This window comes from Ursus americanus, chromosome 7, assembly GCF_024610735.1.
Source record: "Ursus americanus isolate L20-20 chromosome 7, mUrsAme1.1.p, whole genome shotgun sequence".
In the NCBI taxonomy this organism is placed as follows: domain Eukaryota; kingdom Metazoa; phylum Chordata; class Mammalia; order Carnivora; family Ursidae; genus Ursus; species Ursus americanus.
The window spans coordinates 55,110,109-55,133,999 of record NC_142133.1 but is presented as its reverse complement, the minus strand read 5'-3'; the positions used below and the strand labels follow the sequence as shown (position 1 = coordinate 55,133,999).

The 23,891-nt window shown below is 39.6% G+C and overlaps 1 protein-coding gene across 6 annotated transcripts in view; it reads right to left on the bottom strand.

Moving 5' to 3' along the window:
• Positions 1-2,205: 2,205 nt before the first annotated feature.
• THUMPD2 (THUMP domain 2 tRNA and snRNA guanosine methyltransferase) overlaps positions 2,206-23,891 on the bottom strand; it is a 37,084-nt gene continuing 15,398 nt past the window's right edge. For 3 of the 6 annotated variants that reach the window (XM_045809016.2, XM_045809017.2, XM_087863714.1), the window contains 5 exons: positions 23,226-23,313; positions 16,022-16,093; positions 15,425-15,539; positions 5,969-6,077; positions 2,206-3,013 (listed from right to left, as the gene is read on the bottom strand). In XM_045809016.2, the coding sequence (XP_045664972.2) occupies positions 2,659-3,013; positions 5,969-6,077; positions 15,425-15,539; positions 16,022-16,093; positions 23,226-23,313 (739 nt within the window). In that variant the 3' untranslated portion in view covers positions 2,206-2,658. The other 3 variants (XM_087863715.1, XM_045809018.2, XR_015725276.1) reach the window with 3 other exon arrangements.

The window sequence follows — 23,891 nt, the reverse complement described above, 5'->3', positions numbered from 1 at the left end:
AGAATGAAAAATTTTCGGGAGTACGTTTATCATGTTATTGCAGAAATGCCTGTGTGCTGCCTTCCACTCGTAACCATGGAGAAATTATGCATGCTCTTATCAAACGCTAATTCCCCCATGTGTGGAATGTATTCCAACCCCCTTTTCGAGGACACTGCTCCTGCTCTTATCCTTTTCCTACCTTATGAGTTTTTCGCCTTTCCCAGAACATTCTCTTCAATATGAAAAACATGCTGCTACTTCTCCCATCTTAAAAAAATTCTCCTTCTCTTGATTCCACATCGCTTTCAAACCTACTAACTTCATTCTTCTCTTTTCAGCAAAACTAGTTGCAAGAGTTGTTTGTATTCATTACCTCCGGCTCTTCGCTCTATTTTCTCTTCATTCCAATCCAGTGTGGCTTTGCTCCTTCCCCACTCCACCAAAATTCCCATGGTCCAGGTCACTGATGACCTCACTGCTAACTCCAAAGGTCAATTTCTAGTCCTCATCCTACCTAGCAGCATTTAACAGATCAATGCCTCCTCCGTGTCCTTTGCTTATTTGCCTTTTCCTCCTGCTCCCTTGCAGATTCCTTCCCTTCTCCTGACCTCCTAGTGCTGGAGGAACCCTGGCCTCAGCCCTGTTTCTCTTCCTTCTTCTCCTCCATTTAGTCCTTTGGTGATCCCATCCAGTTTCATGGCAACATTATGCTGAAAATCCCCAAATTTAAATCTCCAGGGCAGAACTCTGTCTTAAACTTCAGACTCATGTATTCAATTGCCTACTCCACACCCCCACTGGGACGGTTCACGCACATCTCAAAGTCAGTGAGTCTAAAAATGAGCGTCTGCCATCTCACACCCAACCTGCCCCCTCCGCAGCCTTTCCCTGATCGGTTGATGGAAGCACCCTGTTCAGGGGGCTTGGCCAAGTATCTTAGAGTCACTCCTGCCTCCTCTCCATGTATCACACCACCCATCAAACACATCCGCAGATCTGCTGGTTTGAGAAATGAAATATATTTCAGGATCCAGCTGCCTCTTACCACCTCCGCTGCTACCGGCCTGGGGCAAGCTACCATTGTCTCTTGCCTGGATTATTGCAAAAAGCTCCCAACTGGTCTACTTTCACCTTTGCCTCCCCACACTACAGTCGTCACAGTGGTTCCGTAAAATATATGTTAAATTTCTACTTGTCCGAATCTGTCCGGTAGTTGTAAGCCAAAGCCAGTCCTCCTAGCGATCTTCAAGGCCCTGTTTTGTCTAACCTGCCAGTGCCACCTGCGACTGACTTGCTCTTCAACCTCTCCTTCTCCCCCTCACTCACTCTGCTCCAGCCCGATTTCCTCTCTGCTGTTCCTCAAATACATCAGGCATGCTCTTGCCTTACGGCCTTTGCAACTGGCTATTCCATGTGCCTGGAACACTCCTCCACATCCTTTAAATTTTTGCTCCAATCTCCCATTCTCAATGAGGCTTGGCCTATTAAAAAATGCAAAACAGTTCTATCCCCATCCTCCTGTGTTTCCCCGATCACTTTACTCTGCTTTCCTTCCCCCAACCCCACACTTTATCACCTTCTAACCCATCAAATACATTATTCATTATGTCTACTGTTTCTTAACTATCTCCCCTACTAGAGTGTTTAAGTCCTATGAGGGCAAGGATCTTTGGTTCACTGATGTGCTCCAAGGACCCAGAACAATGCCTGGGCAGATAATAGGTATGCCATAAATATTTGTTGTATGAATACGTGACAGGCTCAGCTCCCACTGGGATTACTGTGAAGTGCTCTCAGGTAAAAATTCCACGCATCCCTTGTGCCTCACTAGCCCCACACTGATTAGTGGACTAGGTTACATGCCACGCCCCAGCTGGAAAAGAACTTTTCAACTTCTCCTTTGGAGAGGTGGGATTCACAAGGTGAGAAATTTCCCAAACACGGGAAGGTTGTTGAAATAGTACTAAAACAGCCAAGAAGCCAAGCCACTACTTTAGACTATGGAAAAAAATGAAAATTGTATTTTCATCGACTTCCTATTAAGAAGATCTTCTCAAGTAGTAAACACAGAAATGTATTTAATTTAAATGAGAGAGGTGATAATTTATTAATGCTTTTAGAAAAAGAGCAGACTTTATTTTCTATCATACTGGAGGACACTGGCTTGATTCATAGTTATTATTCCCATTAATGTTTCATGTCACATGGGACAAATAAAAGGTATTGCAAATAAAAATTATTTTTATTCCAATGGAGAAGAAAATTGCATGTTTAAAAATCAAGTTTAGTATCAAAAGAAGACATAAAAAAGTCTCTACATTTAGAAAAATCTGATGGTGAAAACATCACCAACCTTCTGATGACTGCAACATACTTTACGTGAACCTCTGAAAACCTTTGCTCCAAGTTGCAGCGTCTGCTCAGAAACAGTGCAGGCAGGGCAGAACTTTTCACCTTCCGACGGAATACGAAGTTTAAGAGTCCTTTAGTATAAATATTCATTCATCGGTCTTGGTCGGCGACTTTTAGCTCCTTAGGGTATAAAGCAGAACTCTACTGGGAACCTGAGTCCAGCAGCCACATCTCCCGTCCTCAGGGGAGTTTGCTTCCTTGGGACTGCGGGGCCTACCGGGATCCGGAGACAACCGCCTTCAGGGCTGTGCAGCTGCCCTGGGACTACTGGAACCGGCTCACAGCAGCAAGCCGGCTAGCGGCCGAAGAGGGCGACTTCCTGTACCTGCATATGAATGCACCTGTCCTCCCTAGGCTCACTCTGTAGCGGTCCACCGGCACCAAAGAGCCAAACGGTGGCATTTTGTCTAAGTCCCCCTGGCCACTGGTTTCGGCTGAGGATGACACTGTGTCTGATAGGTCAGTCTTCTCTCCAGGATTCAAGCACTTTTCGATTCCAGGTTCATCTGTGTGGCTGCCCTTGGAATTCCAAGGGATGCCGCCCCGTTCACAATCTTGAAGGCGCCTGTGGTGATCTTCATTGAGCAACAACACGATGGTTCCGCCGACGCACAGCACTCTGACGAAAAATGGTAATCGGCATGAGTATTTCTTTCTTTTTAGACAACAAACAATCCCACTTTATTTAAAATATTTGGTGTTTTTAATTTGAAATTTAATTTTATCTATTTAAACACAAGGATTTTGATAATTAGGTAGTATCTTCCATAATGCATATTCATTATAGTAATCACAGAGTCACTAGCACAAATCTGCTTTAATTATCTATTTTTACTCTACTTGAAAGGCAAGCCTCCAAGTAATTCATAGTCACATTCTAATAAGTACAAAGGAAAAGGCAAATGAAAGAATCCTACAGAATCAGCATATATTAGAGGTAGTAGGCTGATGGCAGAAGAAAATCACCAGAGAGAGTGAGGACTAGCTCAAGGGAAGGACAACAGGGAAGAGCAGGAAAGGAAGGGAAGACCCTGAGATGCAATCGCTTGACCAAATTCTGCAGAGCACATCTAGGCGGAAAAAGGGCGCACACCATCGTCCACCGAACTGCTGAAGTGCACTGCACGTGGGAGAGAGGCCAGTAGAGAGTTAAGGAGGGTGGCAAATGCTACCATCCAGGCAAGTCTGAGGTCCCCGGGAACGCATCAGGGGGGTTCCCAGACCTGCGCTGTGAGTTAAGGACAAGCAGAAGCGAGGCAGGCCAAGTGACAGCGAGGGACTGGAGCAAGACAGGGAGCTGGAGGCAGAAGAGCAGCAGACAGGAAGCCGTGAGGAGGAGGAGGCACTGAAAGAATTCAGCAGGAGGGTGAATCAGAGAGGATGGGAGGGGGAGGGAGGGAAAGAACACTGTTTGGAATCTGGTGAGGGACCTAAGGAACAGGGTGGGGTGAATTCTAATCCACAGTTGGATATACAGCCTGGAGGCAAGGAGAAGACCAGGGCTCGAGGTAGAGATTTCAGAGTTTTCAATAGTACACGTAGATAAAGCCAGATAAAGCCGTAACGGTGGAGGAAAAGGGGGGGTGTGGCAGTACTGAGTGAGAAGAGAAAAAGGGCCAAGGAACAGAGACTTCACACTTAAGGGAGGAGAGAGGAGAAGGGTCCATGAAACATAACCCTACGAGTCTGGAAAATAGTGATGGCATGGAAGACAAAGGTGTACACTTTCCAGAAGGGAATGGTCTCAACAGCGTCTAATGCTGCAGGACAAACAAGTGACTAGGATTACAAGAAGTCATTAGTGAACCTGGACACAGCGATTGTGGTTGAGGGCAGGAGCAAATGTTGGTCTGCCAGAATCGAAGGGGGACTGGAAGGTGAGGAAGCAGAGATGTCAAGTGTAGACTATTCTTTCAATAAGTGTGGCTGTATTGGTAAGGAAGTAGGTGACAGCTCGAGGGCCAAGAGTTACAGGGAATCTCCCCCACGCCAGACAAAGATGTCAGGAGCTCAAGTAGCTTTCTCTCACCTCAACAATCAGCAAATCAAGACAAGTTTGTCTCCAAACTACACTGTCTTATGCTACACTGCCTGTATAAAACCTCGAACTATATAAAAAGTAAAAAATCAAACCATAAAGACTGTGGGCAGGTGTCAGGGAGGCACGGTCATAGAAGTTCCTTATCTCCAAATAACATACACTGATCCTACTGAGGCCTTCAGATTAGAGGGGAAATCTTGAATACCTTCTGGAAAGTTCCAGGCTAAATGTAAGTCATTGCTCACACATATTAGTATTTCACCATGAGCTGGCTTAATAGTACGTATGGCTGGTGAGTTACCTAGTTAGGCACAAAGGCTGTGGTTATTAACCCTGGCTGCACAACAGAATCAGCCCGGGGTGGTTAAGAAATACACCCACGTTCCACTCCAGAACAATTAAATTAGAACCTCAGTGGGGAGGGGTGGAGAATGAGTGTCAGAGTTTTTCAAAAGCTCATGAAATGGTTTTAATATGAAGTCAGGGTTGCAAAATCTGCTTGAGGGAAACGTGTTATCAGGCAGAAGGGAGTACAGGAGCTGAGGAAATGTCTGAATTGTAGGTGTTGCCCGGAAAGAGATCTCACCTCACATGTCAAGGGTTAGGTTAACTGTGCAGCAGGGGAGGCTGCTTAGACATAAGATAATACACAAAGGAGTGTGGAGCGCCCAGTTCACACGATGGAGCTGAGATGGCTCTTAGATGGGCTTAGACTTTACGTCAAGCTTTACTTTTTCTTATGGAATGTCAGCCTTGACACTGAATTTTCTCCACCCAAAACCCATGGCTCATTTTTTCTACCGGTGACATTATCTGTATACAGGCTCTCGAACATCTATGTTGTCTTGCTCTATCAAACGCCCAACTGAGACGATTTCATGAACTGACCTCTTACTCATATCTTTTTATTCCTCACTGTGTTCTAGGTTCTCTCCTTTCTCAGCTTAAGTGATCAGAAAACTGGTCTCACTGTTTGAACCTCTCAAAGAAATACTTTCACTGAATTAGATTCCCTGAGGCTGACCTTAGAGACCATGACATGAATAACACTTCTGCACCTTCCTTCTATAGTCAGCAGTGTTGTAACCGCTCTGTTACTGAATGTTCCTTATGTGAAGTGTTGTGTGGTTTAGTAGCTGTGATCTTGAGAAAGTTCATCTTTCTGGGTCCCGGTTTCTCGTCTGTAGAGTGCTGGGGATTAACACAGAGGAGGCAGGGTTTTTGTGAGGATTAGGAGTAAATACGTAAATTACCTACTTCGGTGAATAAAATACACGTCACTATTTCAGATGCTCAAATTTCAGGCAAGAATAACAAATTAGTATCTTTTTCAGAATAAAACTTGTCATAGTATAAGTCAATATGGAATAACTATTTCAATTATAAGCTTCTGATTTGAAACCTCAGAAAACTAAACTACAAAAGCTTTGGGGAATTACTAAGATGCAATCAAATCTTAACTGAAGACCTAGGATATATTTTAGTTAGATGCCCAATAACTCAAAAATTATAAAAATAAACTCGGCAACTTACCTCTCCATTTCTTGTAGAATGTTTTTGATGTCTTTCCCTAACTTAAACTTTTTCCCAAATGGAATGTCAGAAATAATAATATCGACACTCTCTGAGGGCAGTGGCAATTCTGAAATACAGAAACCAGAGAATCCAGTTACATTAAATTCAAATATTTACAACCTAAATACGAGAAAATTGAAGTATGCAGAATTACTTTTGCATATTAAATAAAATTTAGGGTTGCTAACATTGTTTCCAAGAAATTACGTTTCCAAAAGGTTTTTTACTAAAAAATAAATGGTAATGTCATTATATTCTGTTCTTTGAAAACTGGTTTTTCTGTTATGATAAAATGACATAAATTAAGCAGAATCTTAAATTAATCAGAAAATTGAATTCTCTAAACATGTTACATGACTAGAAAGTTGCCAGATCCAAGAAGAAAAACGTTAATTTGTCTACAAGAACCTTCTACAAATGATATTCTATAATTTTCATCTCCATCTTCATAGTTACACTTATAATTTTGCATGTGTAGATCTATTTGCTTTTAAAGGAGATGATCTTAGTTTTCACTGAAATTTTAAAGGAGACCCAAAAGGTTAATTAAGAACATCTGCTTAAGTCCTAAGACCAGACAAAAGGCTAAGCAAATCAACAAAATGAATATTATCACTAAACAAAATCGAATACAGTGTTTGATTACTAAATCCAAATTTTTTTCTCATGCTTACATTTCTCAGAAATTAGATTATCAGAAGGTAGTACACATAATCTTAACTTCTACATTTTCTGAGTATACTTTTCATTTTCTACTTATTTTACTTGCCATCCATCATGTAAATTGGATATTCATAAGGTAGATGTCCCAATTTTCATTTTGAATAGCATCTAATTCTGTAAAAATCAAATCAAATTTAAATATTCTTTACTACTTTGAATACCATATAAATTTTTGTTGGCTGGAAATTTAAAAACAAAACAAAAAGTCCCATTACCTGGGAAAGTCTAATGAATACTTGATAATCTCACCTAGTTCCAACCCTTGCTTGAGATTAGTAGAAGAAAGAATAGGTTGTTAGAGAAAGTCTCAGGATAATATTCTTTTAAAGCCAGGGATGAATTCTTTTTTTTTTTTTTTCCTAAGTCATATATTTTTTAAAGATTTATCTATTTATTTGGGGGTGGGGGAGAGCACAGCAGGAGAGGGTGAGGGAATCTCAAGCAGACTCTGTGCCAAGTGTGGAGCCCGATATAGGGCTTGAACTCATGACCCTGAGATCATGACCTGAGCCGAAACCAAGAGTCGGTTGCTCAACCGACTGCGCTATCCAGGTGCACCCAAGTCACATTTTAACTTCATGCATTTAGTTTTAGGGTATTGATCTAGGACATGTACATTTAAATACTGTTTCTATCCTTTTTGCAGAGCTATTCAAGGCAATTTACAGTGAAGGCAATCATGGTTATCGGATGTTTTATACACGAGAAACCACAGAGTAGTTAACTCTGAAGTTTGAGCCCTCGTCTTTCTTTTGCATTCACACACACACACACACACACACACACACACACACACACACACTAGCTGCCCAATTTGTTCAGGTTTGGTTAACTTTTTTTTTCTTGTCAGTCTCTATTTTTATTTGCAACTTTCCTACTCTGTATTATATAATCTGCTAAACTGCTTTAAATAATTTTAGAAGTTGAAGGAACAAACTTAACAGAACAATTCTTTCAAAAAGTTCTAGAACTAAGCAATGCTCTCTTCCAATAGAACATAAAATAAGCTTTTGTGGATGTGTAGGAAAGGGCAGGCAGGCCCTGGTATCAGACAGCTTGGATTTGGCTCTGCCACTAACTAGCTAGGGGACTTTGGGAAGTTATTGTGTTAGTTTCCTTGTCTGTAAAGTGCTAAGAGGACCTATCTCAGAAGTTTACAAGTCATTTATGGAAAGCATTTGGAACAGTGCCTGGCACGGAGTGAGCACTCAATAACGGTTAGGTCTTGTTGTGGTTATTATGTACAATGTCCTCTCCGGATGTACGGGAGGATGACAGCCAGGTAGAGACCAGTGGGCCGGAATCCTTCAAAGCAGCTCTGCAGAACATAGCACATCCTTCCCCCAGCTCCTCCAACGCCATGCAGGGCAACTGCTTCCAGATGGGCCTCTTTCCTACTCCTTTCCTCGTGCGGTGGTTCTCAGAGCCTCAGTATCTCCCAGGCAGCGTCATCAGGAGCTACCAGCAGTAGTATCTCCTGGGAACTGCAAATGCAAATCCTCGCCCCCTTCATCCCAAACCTACTACCTAGTGTGCATCAGAATTGACTGAAGGCCCCACCTCCGGGGTTTCTGATGAGGAAACTCCTGAAATCATGAGCACCTGACCCATGATCTTCAACACAGTAAAATCTTTTAAATTATTAAATGCTTTGAGCTGCCTGCGAACAAAGAGTTTGCCTGTAACTAGGGAGATACAATTCTGAAATAGAAACAGCTCAAAACAAATATGTAAAAATCATCTCTTTTTTACAACTCTGCAGGATGATTCAAGACCATGAAAAAAATTTAACATACTGGTGTGTCTTGAACAAAAGAACTGCTCTATTTCTCTCTCTTTCCAGGAGCAAAATGGGTAAGAACTGCTTAAAACTCAGGATTACGGCCCTAATATATTTTCTTCCAATAGGTTTTAAGAGCCTTTAAGATACCTTTTTGTGCATATATTTAGACAAATGACTAAATAAATTAAGATCTTCTACAAAATTGGGCAGACCCTTCCAATTTTCTTTCCTCATACGTCCTACTGTTTGAACATTCTTTCCACTGTCTGGATTTATAGAATTTGTATTCTGTCCTGTGTCTGTTATTCTCACAGTTGTTTAAAATCAGTTGTATATTTAAGTTGATTCAGGCCTCATGACCAATCGTTTTGTCTTGGCTTTCTGTATTCTTCAATTGATTTATCTCTTAGATGTTTGGATTTTATTAAAATTTTCCCCTAAAGGGTTTATTAGTGAAATGTTGTCCGAACTTTTTTAAAAAATGATTCTATTTATTTTTAGAGAGAGAGTGAGAGAGCATGTTCATCAGTGGGGGCAGGGCAAGGGGCAGGTGGAGGAGAGGGAGAGAATCTGGAGCAGATTCCACGCTGAGTGTGGTGCCCCACGCAGGGCTCAATCTCACCATCCTGAGATCGTGACCTGAGCTGAAACCAAGAGTCAGATGCTTAACCGGCTGAGCCACCCAGGTGCCCCCACCTAAACTTTATATTTGAAAACGTCTTTGTACTAAAATGACATCTTGGATGGGCCTATTTTTGGGGTCACACTTAGTGTCAGTAACCTTGTAAACAGCCACTATTCTATTCACTATACTGCTCTATAACTTCCTGTTTCTTTCCATTGTGGCCAGATTTTGAAGTTTATTGCATATAGATTGTGCCCTTTCTTTGGTTGCTGATGCTGATTTTTTTTCCTTCTATTTTTACTATTCCTTATTTCAATAAGTGCAGGAGAATATGAAACCTTCAATAAAGTTTCACTCTGTCGTCCTAATCCAGAAGCTCTTAATTAGTCTTAAATATGCAAAATGTAGTTTGGCATCTGGAATTGGTGACCTTTTAATTTATAGTCCAAACAGGAACATTTTCAAGAACAAGATGATTAGAAATAAGATTACATACTTTTTGAAATATTTATTTTCTCACAAATTGGGTTTATTATTACAGTGGACCAAAAAATAATATCTGGGCACATTGAAATAAAAAACCCCACAAACTTTTAAGATATTATTTTAACATTAAAATTAACAAGTGCAATGATTTTTTGTGGTCTGTATTTTTATACTGATTCGTTTCTTAGATGTATCAGTCTCTAATCTGATGCCATTATGGATATTTTTCTGAAGAATATAGTTTTTTTTTTTAATAGGGACTTCAAATTTTTTTCATAAAACTGCCTGCAATACTCTTCAAAGTTTCACTTGTATGGCTAATAAACTTCTCTGTAGACTCTAATATTTTTCTTTGAGAAAATACTTTATTTACAGGTTCTAAAGTAATAGTACAGCCATAGGTTCTAAAGTAACAGTAGAGCTCAGAGCAAATTCTGCTAACTGGAGGATACTCTCAATTCTATTTCTTTCATAGGGAAAGTGTAAATATTTCAGCTCTCCAGTTCAGTCTCTCCATTTAGAGTGCCTTTGACAAACATTTTCGCAACACAAGCCTCAGATAAATTGTCTCTACTGTTCTTTTAATTGGTTTATCAAGTGCAGAGGCTGTAGAATCTAAGCCCTTTTCAATTTGATTTCATTCCATTCTAGAATATACATTTATCCAATTAAAGAAAGCCATTAGAAGATTCTTCCTATAAGATATCCAAGGTGTATTTGTAGAATTTCAGAATTAAATCTTGTGCATTATTGAGCTCTCAGTTTTAACTTGTTCGTTTCTTCCTTGGTGTTTTTAGAGATTTTAATGTCCTCCTGTTGCCAGCTTTGTTTTTCATAGCTGCAATTCATCAAAAATTGCAAAAACTTAAGTTTTGGGGCATTACATTAAATTCTTTGATTACAGATTTCCAATGGATTTTAAAAAAAATGCAACCACAATTAACCTATTGGTTTATTTAAAAAAACTTTTATAGGACAATTGTAGAATACTTTGGCTGATCCACAGAGCCATTCTTTGAAGGCTTAAATATTTTTAAACCCAACTGACGAAGGGCAAGGGAATAAAATGCGTTCTGTTATGAAGTCTGTTTATTTTTTTGCAACAATCTTCATCACAAAGTTTGCAAGTCAGTCACCCCACGTATATTTTAAAAATGGTTTTTGAAAAAATGTTTTTTGAAAAGTTTATTATTTGATAGTTTAAGTTTCTATTTCATTTATAGAACATCAGAGCTTGTTTGAAGATAGTTGTGAATTATGTGGGTACCACGCCAAATTCCAAGTACATTTCTGCTTCATAGATTTCGTTGGTAGAATATTAATTACCACTAGATACTGCATAAAGAAGCACACATGCAGTTCTGAGCTGAATTTGCAATAGCACTCACAATGATGAAAGATGTTATCTTCGACAGAAAAAACTTCCTAGATTTCCAAGAACTGGGAAAAAGAAAAGCTAAAGCAGCACTGGAACAGATTTCATGGATTTTCTTCTTGAAGCGTCTGATAACACTGATATAAAAACGGCGACCTTTAACTGTCTGCAAAGCTCTTCTAATGGAACCAATAAATTAATAGCTATAGCTTCATTTTGTTTATGTACATAAGAAAACTTGGAATTGAAAATGAGCAAAGTTAATTTAGAACAGTCATTTGATCTAAATGAAAAGTCATGCTTCACAGAATGAGAGTTAGATGCATTTTCTTTAGCTGCACTTGATAACTAGCTGTCTTAGGGCTCAGTCTCCTTGAAATAACTACTATGTTCTGGAGTAAATGTGGATGCGCCTATAAACAGATCGGTTTCATTTGATCAGTGATGTCACCAAGGCCCTCAGTGGATCATAAATGTCCACAAACGTTTTACTTAAGTAATGTGTTCATCAGCTCTCTTGAGAAATGGAAACTCTATTAACTTTCTCATTCAACACGTGCTTTAAAAAACTTATTACTGTGGAGTTTATTACAGAATACAAGTGTTATCAAATAATAAAAAAGGACTGATACCACACAACAAACTAAAAGCCATTATACCAAAAAGCACTCAACTCTTTGGGGTAAACTTCTTATTCCCTATTTCCACATACTCCACGTACACCTAGCCCATCGCTTCCCACATTTCCTCTGATTCCCCAGTGGGCAGCCTGGAGGCTTCATGAGTCTCACATAATACAGCATGGGCCATAAGGCACGTGGCTGGAACACAGGGCCCAGGCCAGCAAGGGCAGGATAGGTACTGCAGGAAAACTCACACTGATATGAAAGAAAACGCAACCAGCACATTATGGCAGCTTATGGGTGTACTGAAAAAAGCACGTCTTCCTCCTACAGGGGTTGAAATGAATGACACCTGAGAACAAAGCACAGTTGTTGGCAATACGCTTGTTAAAAACTCTCCCCAAAGTAATGTGTGACAGACTATATAGTGTCTAATTGGAAATGAAAACATTCCTTTTTTCACCTGTCAACAATTTTGTCATTTTAATTAACTTATACATGTGTTTCTTTTGCTCAAATGTGTATATACTACAGCTGTCTTATCCTAGGAATGTATATATATCTGTAGATTAATGAAAAACAAAGCCTAACCAATGACTAATTAGTTCCTAAGATAGCCTGTAACATAATATTCATTTGGTTCCAAACTTTCATGATAATTAAAACTTAGGAATAAACACAAGCAATTTCTGCATATTAAAGGATCATCTACTTTCATACCAGTAGAAAGTTACAAAGTAAACATCACTAGAAAAGTAGAAAAAAAATACAGTCATTAAACACAAAGAGAACAAAGACAGTGATTCTGCAGAAACGAATCATGATGGGAGTATTACTAACTTCCTAAACATATCCACATTTACAGAGGTCTTTAATCGTGCTGTGAGTTAGGCTATGTACTCAATGTGCTTATGTGGTAAACCCCCACCACAGGCTCTATGAAGTAGGGAGTATCTTCACACTTACACGACAAGACACAGAGGTCCAGGATTTTGCTGAAGGCCACACACTGGAGAAACAATGAGGAAGCCAGGATTTATACTCGGTCTGTTTGACTCTCAAGTGTCTCTGTGCTCTTACTACAGTAAAAAAAGGTGTGAGATCCTCACACCTGTCAATGTTGAACAAGGGACTGATTCATGGGTCTCGACATTCTAAATTGTGTTTATGACTAAAGCTTTTAAAGGTAAAACCAAATCAGTGAAGAAAATAAACACTTGGCTCTAGCTACAATGTCCACCTCTCAAGTAAAGATGTGTAATGAAGGGCTAATTATTAAATAGTTAATGCTGAGCCCTATGTACACAAGATATATATGGTTCCCTCTAGACTGAAATTTAATGTTAAAAGGTTAGGATGATGAAACAATTTAAAATAGATGGTTTATTCTTTCCTCCAGAAAGTTACTCTGAGTACAATTCACAAAAGAACAATCTACAAATGACATAATGTGAAAAATGTTTTATCGCACTAGTAATTGAGGAAAAGTTTGAAAAATGTATCAAATTTATAGTTTCCAAGACTGCAATACTGCAATAGGATGATACTATCTAGCCTCAGCAATGGCTTAGGGAAATGTGCCCTGCCGGCTGCTGCTGGTGTAACCTAGCATACCTTCGATTCTCAAGTGCTCTGTTCGTCCCCAGGCCTCTTTCCCTTCTCTACACTCATTCCCTAGGCGATTTCCTGGATTTGAATGTTAACTATACTGACGATGCCTCACCTCTCCCCTACACTCCAGATTTGGGTCTGGGGCTACTAACTTGCTGTCTTCTCCAGTTGGCGCCTAATGATCACGTGGAACTTAACAGGCGCCAGAACTTCAACTTGCTCCCCAGCAGTTCTCCCCGACTCAGTGAATGGCAACCCCACCCTCCAGCTGCGCAAGCTAGGAAGCTGGGTCATTCTTGCTCTTTTTCTCACATGCCACATTCAATCCAACAACAAATCCTGCTTGCTCTACCTTCAAAAATTAAGTATCTGACCTCTCCTCAACACCTCTGTAAATAGCACTTGAGCCCGAGCCACCTCATTTCTTACTGGATTATTGCAACAGCCTGAAACTAGTTTCTTTGTTTCCTGGTTGCATCCTCCCTGCTATTGTCTAGTCTTAACATGGTACTTAGAATGATCCTTCCTTTGTCTGCTTGGTGCCACAGAGAACTTTTTGTTTTCAACACTGAAAAACAACAACACTTGAACCCCTTTGCTTGTTTTTAAAGTGAAATCTTATGGAAAATGCCCCCCACATGAAAGTAGATAAAAATGGAGGTGGAAGCATGGCAGAGGTCAGACAGACAGCTGGGTACTTCCTTCCTGATGCCTCTGAAGCACTTTGGAGATTGTAAAGGGTTTGAAAAATCACTGCTCTGCAACAGCTGAGGAAGCCATCCCAATCTTCTTGAAAGTCCCCCCAAAACAGCTTTCTGAAAGAAATTAGAGTTCATAAAAGCTGATTTCAGCCTCATCATCCACTGGTTTCCTCTAGAAACCTGTGTCTTATGTACAGAGTCCCCTTAAAAACCTTGACAGAGGGGTGCCTGGGTGGCTTAGTTGGTTAAGCATCTGTTTCGGCTTAGGTCATGATCCTAGGGTCCTGGGATCGAGTCCTGCATGGAGCTCCCTGCTCAGTGGGGAGTTTGCTTCCCCCTCTGCCCTCCTCTCCCCGCCCCCACCGCTCGTGAGTGCACGCTCACATTCTCTTTCTCTCTCACAAAAATAAATAAATAAAAAAATCTTTAAAAAGAAAACAAGAAAAACCTTGACAGAAAGGTTGAAAAAGTAGTTGTTGGCAGCAAACAACTATGAGATCTCAATCAACAATACAACTTCTTCTTTGGGGCTGCTTTATTATGTTTTTATGCATAAGTCACCCTAATATTTTCTTCTTGATACTCTACTACTTTCCCACTACAATAAAAACTTTTAAAACAACATTTTGTTCCTCCAGATTTTAGGTTTAACACTGGGACCATCTACTATCTACCTATTCACACTGTGTCAAGAGAATACCATTTTCTTAGCTGGGAATTGAATGTCCTCGTTTTTAAGGGAGAAAGATGTACTAGAGGAGAGGGGAAGAAATAAAGAATGTGAGGCTTGTCTAAAATGGTCTAAATACTCTGGGTTTTAAGGAAATATTATTTTGATTGGACTGAGCAGAGTTGATTTCTAGTCATGTTTGTCATTGCTGAACCCCCATCAGTAAAAGGTTTCCCTCTACCTCACAGGGTGACCAACTGTCCGGGTTTGCCCCAGTCGTTCTAGTTTTAGCATTGGAAGTACTGGTTTAGCAAACAGGGATGGTTGGTTACCTCATTCCTATACACCACAGGAATACTGTCCAATGTGACAATGGGAAAGGTAAGATAATTCAGAACATTTCAGTTTATCTCAAAGAAATCTGAAGTTTTATTATTATTATCATTATTATCATCATCATACTGTCCTCTTTATTTTATGCCTATATTAAGTGATCCCTGGTTATGATTTGAGAAATGGTTCAGATACAACAAACACATCTTAAAAAGGTATTTTCGCTTAAATGCTTGGGGAGACTGAATAAATGTTGTTACTAATAATGAATCTTTTGAAAAATAAGATTTATTGTAATTATACTATTGGAAATAAACAAGGATTAGCGCTACAGATATACTATAGGGTATGAACAATTCAACCTTTATATATGGAAAGTGAATTTCGTTTAATATTATGATTCTAAATATATTTACATATGTTCCTTTTCCCAGATGTTTGCATCTTTAATATCTTACCTATAACAGAGACTTTAATATCTTACCTATAACAGAGACTTTAAGTAACTCAATTTTATCCTGAAGGCCTGCAGCTTTCAAATTATCACATGCACCTAGTAACTGTGAGTCACTGACGTCAGCACCCACATAATACACGTCCTATGAGGAAAGAAAGTCATATTTTAAGTATGAATTAAACTATTGGACATTTTATGTAGTTAAGAAAACCTACTTGCTTCTTCAAGATAATGAAAATGAATTTAATAGATCTGTTAACTCAGTTTAAAACACATTTACAGTATTTCTTTAAAATGATATTCAATAGCAAAAAATTAGAAGGATTCGTTAATTTTACAAAACTATCCATATTTTACAATAACAAATGTCTAAAGAGTTTGGGGATTAGCATAACCTGTCAGGACTAATCACTGAAATTGCTCACATTTTCCTAAATTCATCATAGTATTTTAAGCTATTTAATTAACCCTTTATAATCCATTTTGACAACAGTCAATAGCAACTCATGTAGTCAAAGCTAATAATCCTAAAAAGGCAAGCTACTTGTAAATAACTGGGAAGTGAATATACATATAATGACTAAAGTAAATATATTGCTTGGTTCATCAAACTTTAGAACTTACTGGCCATTCTTTAGCAGCTTCCAAAAGTATTGTTCCAAGTCCACACATTGGATCTAAGACAAATGCACCAGCCTACAGACAGAAATATTGATTTCATATTATTCAGCCTATCATAAATATGTATTATAAAAGAAACGTAAAACTTGAAACCTAAAGCCACATTTCAAGAGTAACGATTGCTTTTTACACTATATTAGGAATTTCAGGTGGCTAGAGCTGTAACGCAGGTGTATGCTCGGCATATATGCGATGTATGAAGATTAGGAAGGTCCCTGGTTGTAGCCAAAGTACAGTGAGTGTGAAAGAAAATGTGGTGTTCACATGAGAGGTAGCTAGAGAGTCTGTCAAGATGCACTGGGTTATATGCTGCACGTAGGAATAATCCCACATCTTAGAGGTAGAAAACAATATATGGCTCATGCTACAACCCACAGTAGGGCATCTGGGGCTTCTGCTTCTTACTCTGGAAGCCAGACTCATGAAGTGGTCACCATCCAGAGCAGTGCCATGACTGTGGCAGAGAGGAAAGAAAAGCATGACAGATGGTGTACTGGCCCTTAAAGGTGCCATCTGGAAGCGAGACACATCACTTCCACTGCCATTGAACTGGCTGAAGCATGTTAGTCACATGACACACACGATCTGAAGGGGCCAGGAAAGTGTAATCCTACTTGTGCCCGGGGAAAACAGGAAATTTGGAGAAGAAAGGAATTATTCCCATTCTAGGTATATTTTAAAGGTGGTTGGGGCGCCTGGGTGGCACAGCGGTTGATCGTCTGCCTTCGGCTCGGGGCGTGATCCCGGTGTTGCGGGATCGAGTCCCACATCAGGCTCTTCCGCTATGAGCCTGCTTCTTCCTCTCCCACTCCCCCTGCTTGTGTTCCCTCTCTCGCTGGCTGTCTCCCTCTGTCGAATAAATAAATAAAAAAAAAATCTTAAAAAAAAAAAAAAAAAAGGTGGAGCCAATGGACTGGATGTAGAATGCTAAAGAATGACAATGATCAGAAATGACTAAAGTTTTTGACCTGAGCAACTGGAAGAGTTCCCTGTTCCTGAGATGGGAAGGAGAAGCTTCAAAGGAGAAAAGAGTATAGTTCTGGACATGTTAATTCTGAAATACCTCTTAGACCAAGTATGGATGTCAAGTGATTTGTTGAACATATGGGTCTGGAGTTCAGGGGAGAGGTTCAGGCTACAGATATAAAGTTAGGAACACTCAGTGTTAGTCATAAATGATATTTAAAGCATCAGAACTAGATGAGTCATCTAGAAAGTGAGAGAAGTTAAAAAAGAAAAGTCTATGGGTTGGACCCTGGTGATCTCCTAAGTATAGATGTTGGTAGATGAAGATTCAGCAATGCATACTGACAGCAGCACATACTGATGTAGGAGGAGAACTAGAGTGGTGTTCCAAAAAAATGTGGAAAAACACGTTTCAGGAAGGAGAGTGATGACAGTATCCAAGTGCTAATAGGTAAGTAAGATGAGCAGTGTCAGTGGAGTCACTGGTGATGACAGCCTGATAGAAGTGGGCACAAGAGAGAAGGGGAAGAGAGGAAGTAGCGACACCAAATATGGACAACTATTTTTAAGAGTTTTTCTGTAAAGGGAAGCAGAGAAGGAGCATGTGAGTTCAGGAAAGGGTTATTTTCTTAAATTGCAAGATATTAAATCAAGAGTACATGCTGCTGGGAATGTGCAATAGAGAGAAAAGTCCTGAAGTAGGCATGAGGTAATAGAATCCAGGAAGCAAGTACAAGAGTGAAACAAGGACAGTTCACTTATTGCAATGATGATAATGCAAAGTACGTGGGCACAGACTCCAATATGTTGGTAGATTTGGTGAGGAGAACATGTTGAAGTTCTTTTCTGATTCCAATATTTAAGTCAAATAAGAAGCAAGAGAATGAAAAGTGTGGGCAAGGAAATGACTATAATGGTAGAACACAGAATCCAAGCTGTGAAGGAGGGGTGAGGACAGGTGGTGAGTAATGGACAATGGTAAGGTCACATGACTAGAGGCCGCAGGGTTAAGGAACTGTGTGGTGGCATGCTAGAGGAATTGAACAGGAAGGAGAAAGAAGCTAAGAGCAGGATTCCTGAAATTGAGATTTTGGGAAGGTATACCCCTCTGGGTATGGTAGGGTCCAGGATATGACTAAGGTAGATCATTAGAGGTAGGGAAACCAAGACGCTAAGGGGTCAGGTTACAGAGTGGACATTGAGATCATAAGAACAATGACAGGAATAGTGGCTTATACTCTCACAGAAATGACAGGAAGAGAGGTCTGCATGTGACCGGGATAATTTCATGGTATGTGCTTCAAACGCACTGAGAGGTTCTGGGCAGAAGGAGCAAAGAGGAGCAAGCAGAACACCTACCACCTCCAGGCCCATGGTCCCTTGATAGGTCTACAGAGGAAGCAGAGTGCTCAGTGGACAGCCAGGTTTCAGTCAGAGCCAGAGGGCACCTAATGGAAAGAAACATAATGTCCTTCAGGAGAGAGAGAGAGAGAGATTTTTCCTCTGGGTGGAAATTCTAAGGATAGTATCCTATGGCTACCCCATGAAGGGGCGCTCAGTAAAAAGAACAATGATCTAAATGACGATTTAGTTAAAAATAACAATGGTATGAGAACTATTTTTTATTAAGATCTTAATATGTGTCAAACACTATGCTCTTCCTTCCCCCAACATGGTCCATACTCCATGGTGTAATCTGACCTTAAATATTTTTAATGTCTTTTATGTTACCACATTCTCCAGCTATGACATTTGGGTAACTGGGCCGAAGTCGACAAGTATTTCTGTATGCTTCTATTATTAATAACTAAGACTTACAGAACTTGATTTTCCTTGTTTGGATATGTAGGAAGGAGAAGAGTTTGTGGTAAACATGAAAAAAATCTAACATCCTCATGTTTAGATTTCACTGTTAGTGGCACTGCCATACCCAAGGTTGGATACTGGGATCATTTACACTGTGGGTCATTATAATGCAGGATAATTGGAAGAAAGGCAGACAGGGACAAAGGGTCCATGCCCTAAGGGGAAACCACCTTAAAAGGATTTTACACCCACCCTGGAAGTAGCCCTCCTTTCTCATGGGATAGGTAGATGACAAGAACCCGACTGGGCGACAGGCGCAGGGAGGGTCAATCAGATTAAAACAGTCTGCCAACAAGCCCATAAAAACCCCTAGATCTAAACTGGCAAATCTCTCTGGTTCCCTCCCTCTTTGGAAGCTTTGTATTCTCAGTAAACTTTGCTTTGCTGCCCACCACTCTTCATCTGGTCTACCTCTTCATTCTTTGAAGCAGCGTGACCAAGAACCACGGGGCGGTAAAGGAAAAGAAATCCTGTAACAATTACTAAACTCCTCCAAAACAACTGTGCCGTGCTACTTCTTAACATGCTTCAACAGACTTCCTATGCTGGTGGTCACATTTAAAGAAACAGTTCTTACTCTAGGTTCTAGCAAGGCAAACCCACAGTAAGGAAAAATTTTATCTAATATTAGCTTTGGATATTTTACTTTCTACTTTTCTGACAAATGGATGTTTATGTCAAGATAAAGGTAACATTTCAAACTTGTATAAGGTGGTTATATAAATTTATATTTATATAATATGTATGTGTATATATATACATATACATATATATAGTTATATAGTTATATAAACTGTGGTGAGATCACTGGCAGTTTGGTAACCATAACTCTTTCTCCTTAGACTAAAAGAAGTTTGGACTAAAGATTAAAATCAAATAAAAAAGAAAATCATGGATCCTGGATTCTGGGAACATGATAATCTTAAAGTAGCTTTCTCCTTTTCTCTCAACTCCAAGCTATTTACTTCCCCTGCGCCCAAGTAGCGCTCAGACGTTAGAGGCAACTAGTGCTAAGAGAAAGCCCTGGGCTTCATTCGGGTCCCAGAAGGAGCTGGTATGGGGCCTCTCAGCCATGGCTGGGTGGGGAATTAGAGACCAGCACTGGAGCCCAGGGTTGGGGGGAAATCATCGGAACTGGGGAGAACCTGGTCTTCAGAGATCTACAGATCTGCAGGGAGACCAGTGAATAGAAAAGCTGTCACCTAGAAATAGAAAAGTTTTCAGCATGGCTGACAGATTTTCCTTACACTGCCAAGCCTGGTGGCACAAGAGATCCATTTGCCTTCTACCATTTATAGGATTTTAGCCATTTAAAATATTTTAATAACCACAGTTGAGTCCCAGTGAGCCAACGAGAAAATAATGGCGCATCCAAAGGACAGGGGTCCGTGAGTAGCTAGAGGGTAAATAGGCAGAACAATCAGAACATACATCTAGTGAAACAGAGCTCCTGGAGGAGACAGATAAGTATTTGAACAAAAGAACTAAGAGCTTCTAGAGATATTCAAATGTAGTGTGCACACACACAAAACTTTTCAAAGATAAAAGACCATGATTTTTAAGCTAAAAATTCTGATGAATAAAGTAGAACATATCTCTATGACTCTTGTTATAGCTTGGAAGATTATGTTCAAGAATAACTCAAAATGCAGACCCAAAATATAAAGAGATGGAAACCATGTGAGAAAGGATAAGCAACGTGGAGGATAGCTCCAGGAAGCTTAATGTGTTTATAATTTCAGAAGCAGAAAAATAAAGTAGTTTAAGGTAAAAGTCACTAAAGCAAAAATAGTTGAGGCAATAATAATCAAATAAGTAATGAAAGAAAGAGTGCCTGAGCCAGAGAAATGATAACTTTAATAATTATTAAATATTCCAAATAATTATTATAACTATAATTATTACCCTAGCAGCAGCTAATACTTAAACATTTTCTATATGCCATGCACTGTTGTAATCACTTAATAAATGCTAATTCACTTAATCCTCACATGACCCTAGGAGTTTTTTTTTAAAGATTTATTTATTTCAGAGAATGAGCGAGCTCATGTGTGGGGGTGGGGGGAGGAGCAGAGGGAGAGGGAGGGAAAGAATCTCAAGCAGATTCATTACTGAGCGTGGAGCTTGATGCGGGGCTCGATTTCACAACCCCGAGATTGTGACCCGAGCCAAAATCAAGAGTCTGACGCTTAACTGACTGAGCCACCCAGGTGCTCCCCCCAGGAGATTATTATTCTCATCTCGCAAATGAGAAACTGAGGCACAGAGATGTTAAATACCTTGCCCAAAGTTTCCCAGTCAGTAAGTGGTGGAGCCAGAATTAGAACTCAGGCAGTCAGATACACCAAGTTCTGGGCTGAGTAGAAAACACTCATATGTAAGTATATCCTGCTAATATTCCTGAACTTCAGAGGATTTTTTTCTTCCAAGATTTTATTTAAAGTCAAGTTAGTTAACATATAGTGTAGTATTGGTTTTCAGGAGTAGAATTTAGTGATTCATCACTTGTATAAACACCCAGTGCTCATCACAACAAGTGGCCTCCTTAATGCCCATCACCCATTTAACCCATCCCCTGAACTGCAAAGGGTTGAAGACAGAAGTCTTCCAAGCCTCCCAGCAGCAAGAACAGGCAGCTGTACAGGGAAAGGAAAACCATACTGGCATGTACTGTTCATCAAGAACACAGGGAAGTAAAGCGCAACAGGACAGCACCTACAGACCTCTGAGGGAAAGGGACTGCCACTCAAGACTCTAACATCCAGCCAAGGTGGGTATGTATCCAGGATGAAAAACAAATTTGAGGATATATAGGAATTTCAGACAGTGTATTATTTGGAAACCACATTTGAGGAAATTACCTAAGAAAAGGCTTTAACCAAGCAACAAATAAACCAGAGCAGAGACCTTGAATAGGGAAAGACAAAGTGAAGCACAATGGGGAGGAGTGACACACCTTGTGATATGTCTTTGTGTATTTATACAAGAATGTGTGTGTGTATACACAATTAGAGCTTAGTGATTAAGGATAGGCTGTTTAATGTAAGTGCGAAATAAGAACTTTTGAAATAGGAGGGGCATATTTCAAAGGAAATTCTGACACATGATAAATAATTTACTTCAGTCTTGTCATTGGGGGTTGAGAGTGGAAGGGTATAAAAATGTTACAAGGGAGGAGGAGATGGGTCAGGAGAAGAGAAGAAAAGCACTCTAGGGTCCTCATATTATGACAGGAAAGAGGGTAAGGTTGGAGTGCCTTGGTGCTAAAAACAGTGTCTTGACAGAGAAAAGAGTCGATATCTTGTCTTGAAGAAACAGCAGAGTTCTATGTGTTTAATCGAGAGAGGTGGGAACAGGAACCATTAGTAGAACAGAACAGTAGAGTATGATCTCCAACCTCAAGGACAGCAATGAAATAATTATCAAGTAACTTGATCAAACTAGCAAAAATAAAACTAAGAAACAGTGTAAGAAGTTATAAACAGAGTAAAATGAAGAATACAATCAAGTATGTCTGTCATAATATTGAACTCTCATGGGAAGACAGAGACCATCAGAGAGGATAAAAACAGAGCTGTGTGTTCTAAAAAAACATACTGAAAGCAAAGCTGAAAATAAAGAAGTGGCAAAGAAATGCAGCAAATGCAAAGAAAGAGAAAGGAATAAAAATATTAACAGGACATGAAATTAAGTTTAAATTCACTAATCAAGATAAAGAGAACTCTGTGTTACAATAAAAAGGCACAATTCCTGATGAAACAATAAAAGTCATAAATGTGCATATACCAAACTAGACAGCAGCTGACTAAGGCAAAAACTAGCAAAAGTGCAAAAACTTAAAAATATAAATATACTAACCTAAAGAGATTTTGAAATACTTCTTTCAGAATTGTGCAGATAATAGAACAGTAATATAGCAGACATTCCTTGACTAAAAAATACAATTATTTTCTATATCCACAGAACACTTCCAAAAATTGATCCAGATCTTGGTCACAGAGAAAAACTTAGAATTTGAGTAGAGGTTTTATAGGCCATGTGATTGTGACATAAAAGATTAGAAGTAATAAAAATGTAGCTATCTTTGGACTCAGCTTTTTCATAGCCAAAATACTCTCAGAAGTTCAACAATATATAAAACCATATTGCTGTAGCAGTTGATAAATGTAAGGGCAACAGAAAGAGAAAGAAACGGATAGAAAAAAAAAGAGAAACAAAAAGAAAGGAAAAAGAAAGCAAGCAAACGAGATGTCCACCAATCAGCTGATTATGCAAAGGAACTGGCTATCAATAAGAATGCAAATATTTTTCTTACCTTAATTTCAGCGAGAGAGGCCATTGCCCAGGCTATGGTAGATCTTAGGCCTGCTGTCTTGATGTAAGCTCTGCTGGCTAAAGGAACTCTACAAAGAAAAAGACCTGATGATACACCCAGTATTACTGTATGGTAAAGAAGATCATGATATAAATACAAATGATTAACCTGTTCACATCTGTGACTCATCTTAACACAGTCATCTAACATACAGCTACGTATCTGCTAAGTTACAGAATATTTTAACCTTATTACAAAAATATCTTCTCTAATAGGCACCTTGTCTCACCAGCCAGTGTGGTATTTCAGAAAGGTAAATTTGTGGGGCGCCTGGATGGCTCAGGCAGTTAAGCACCTGCCTGCAGCTCAGGTCATGACCCCAGGGTCCTGGGATGGAGTCCTGTGTTGTTGGGCTCCTTGCTCAGCGGGGAGCCTGCTTCTCCCTCTCCCTCTGCCCCTCCGCCCACTTGTACTCTCTCTCAAATAAATAAATAAAATCTTTTAAAAAAAAAGAAAGGTAAATTTGTTGGACAACTGAAATTTAAACTCTTAAGTGTTTGACTTATAAAAAATCAAATCACATAGGAGGGAAAAATCTTTCTCAAATGTTAATATACTTTCCTGCCTTCCCATATGGAATATATGGTAACTTTTCTTGCTGATCTG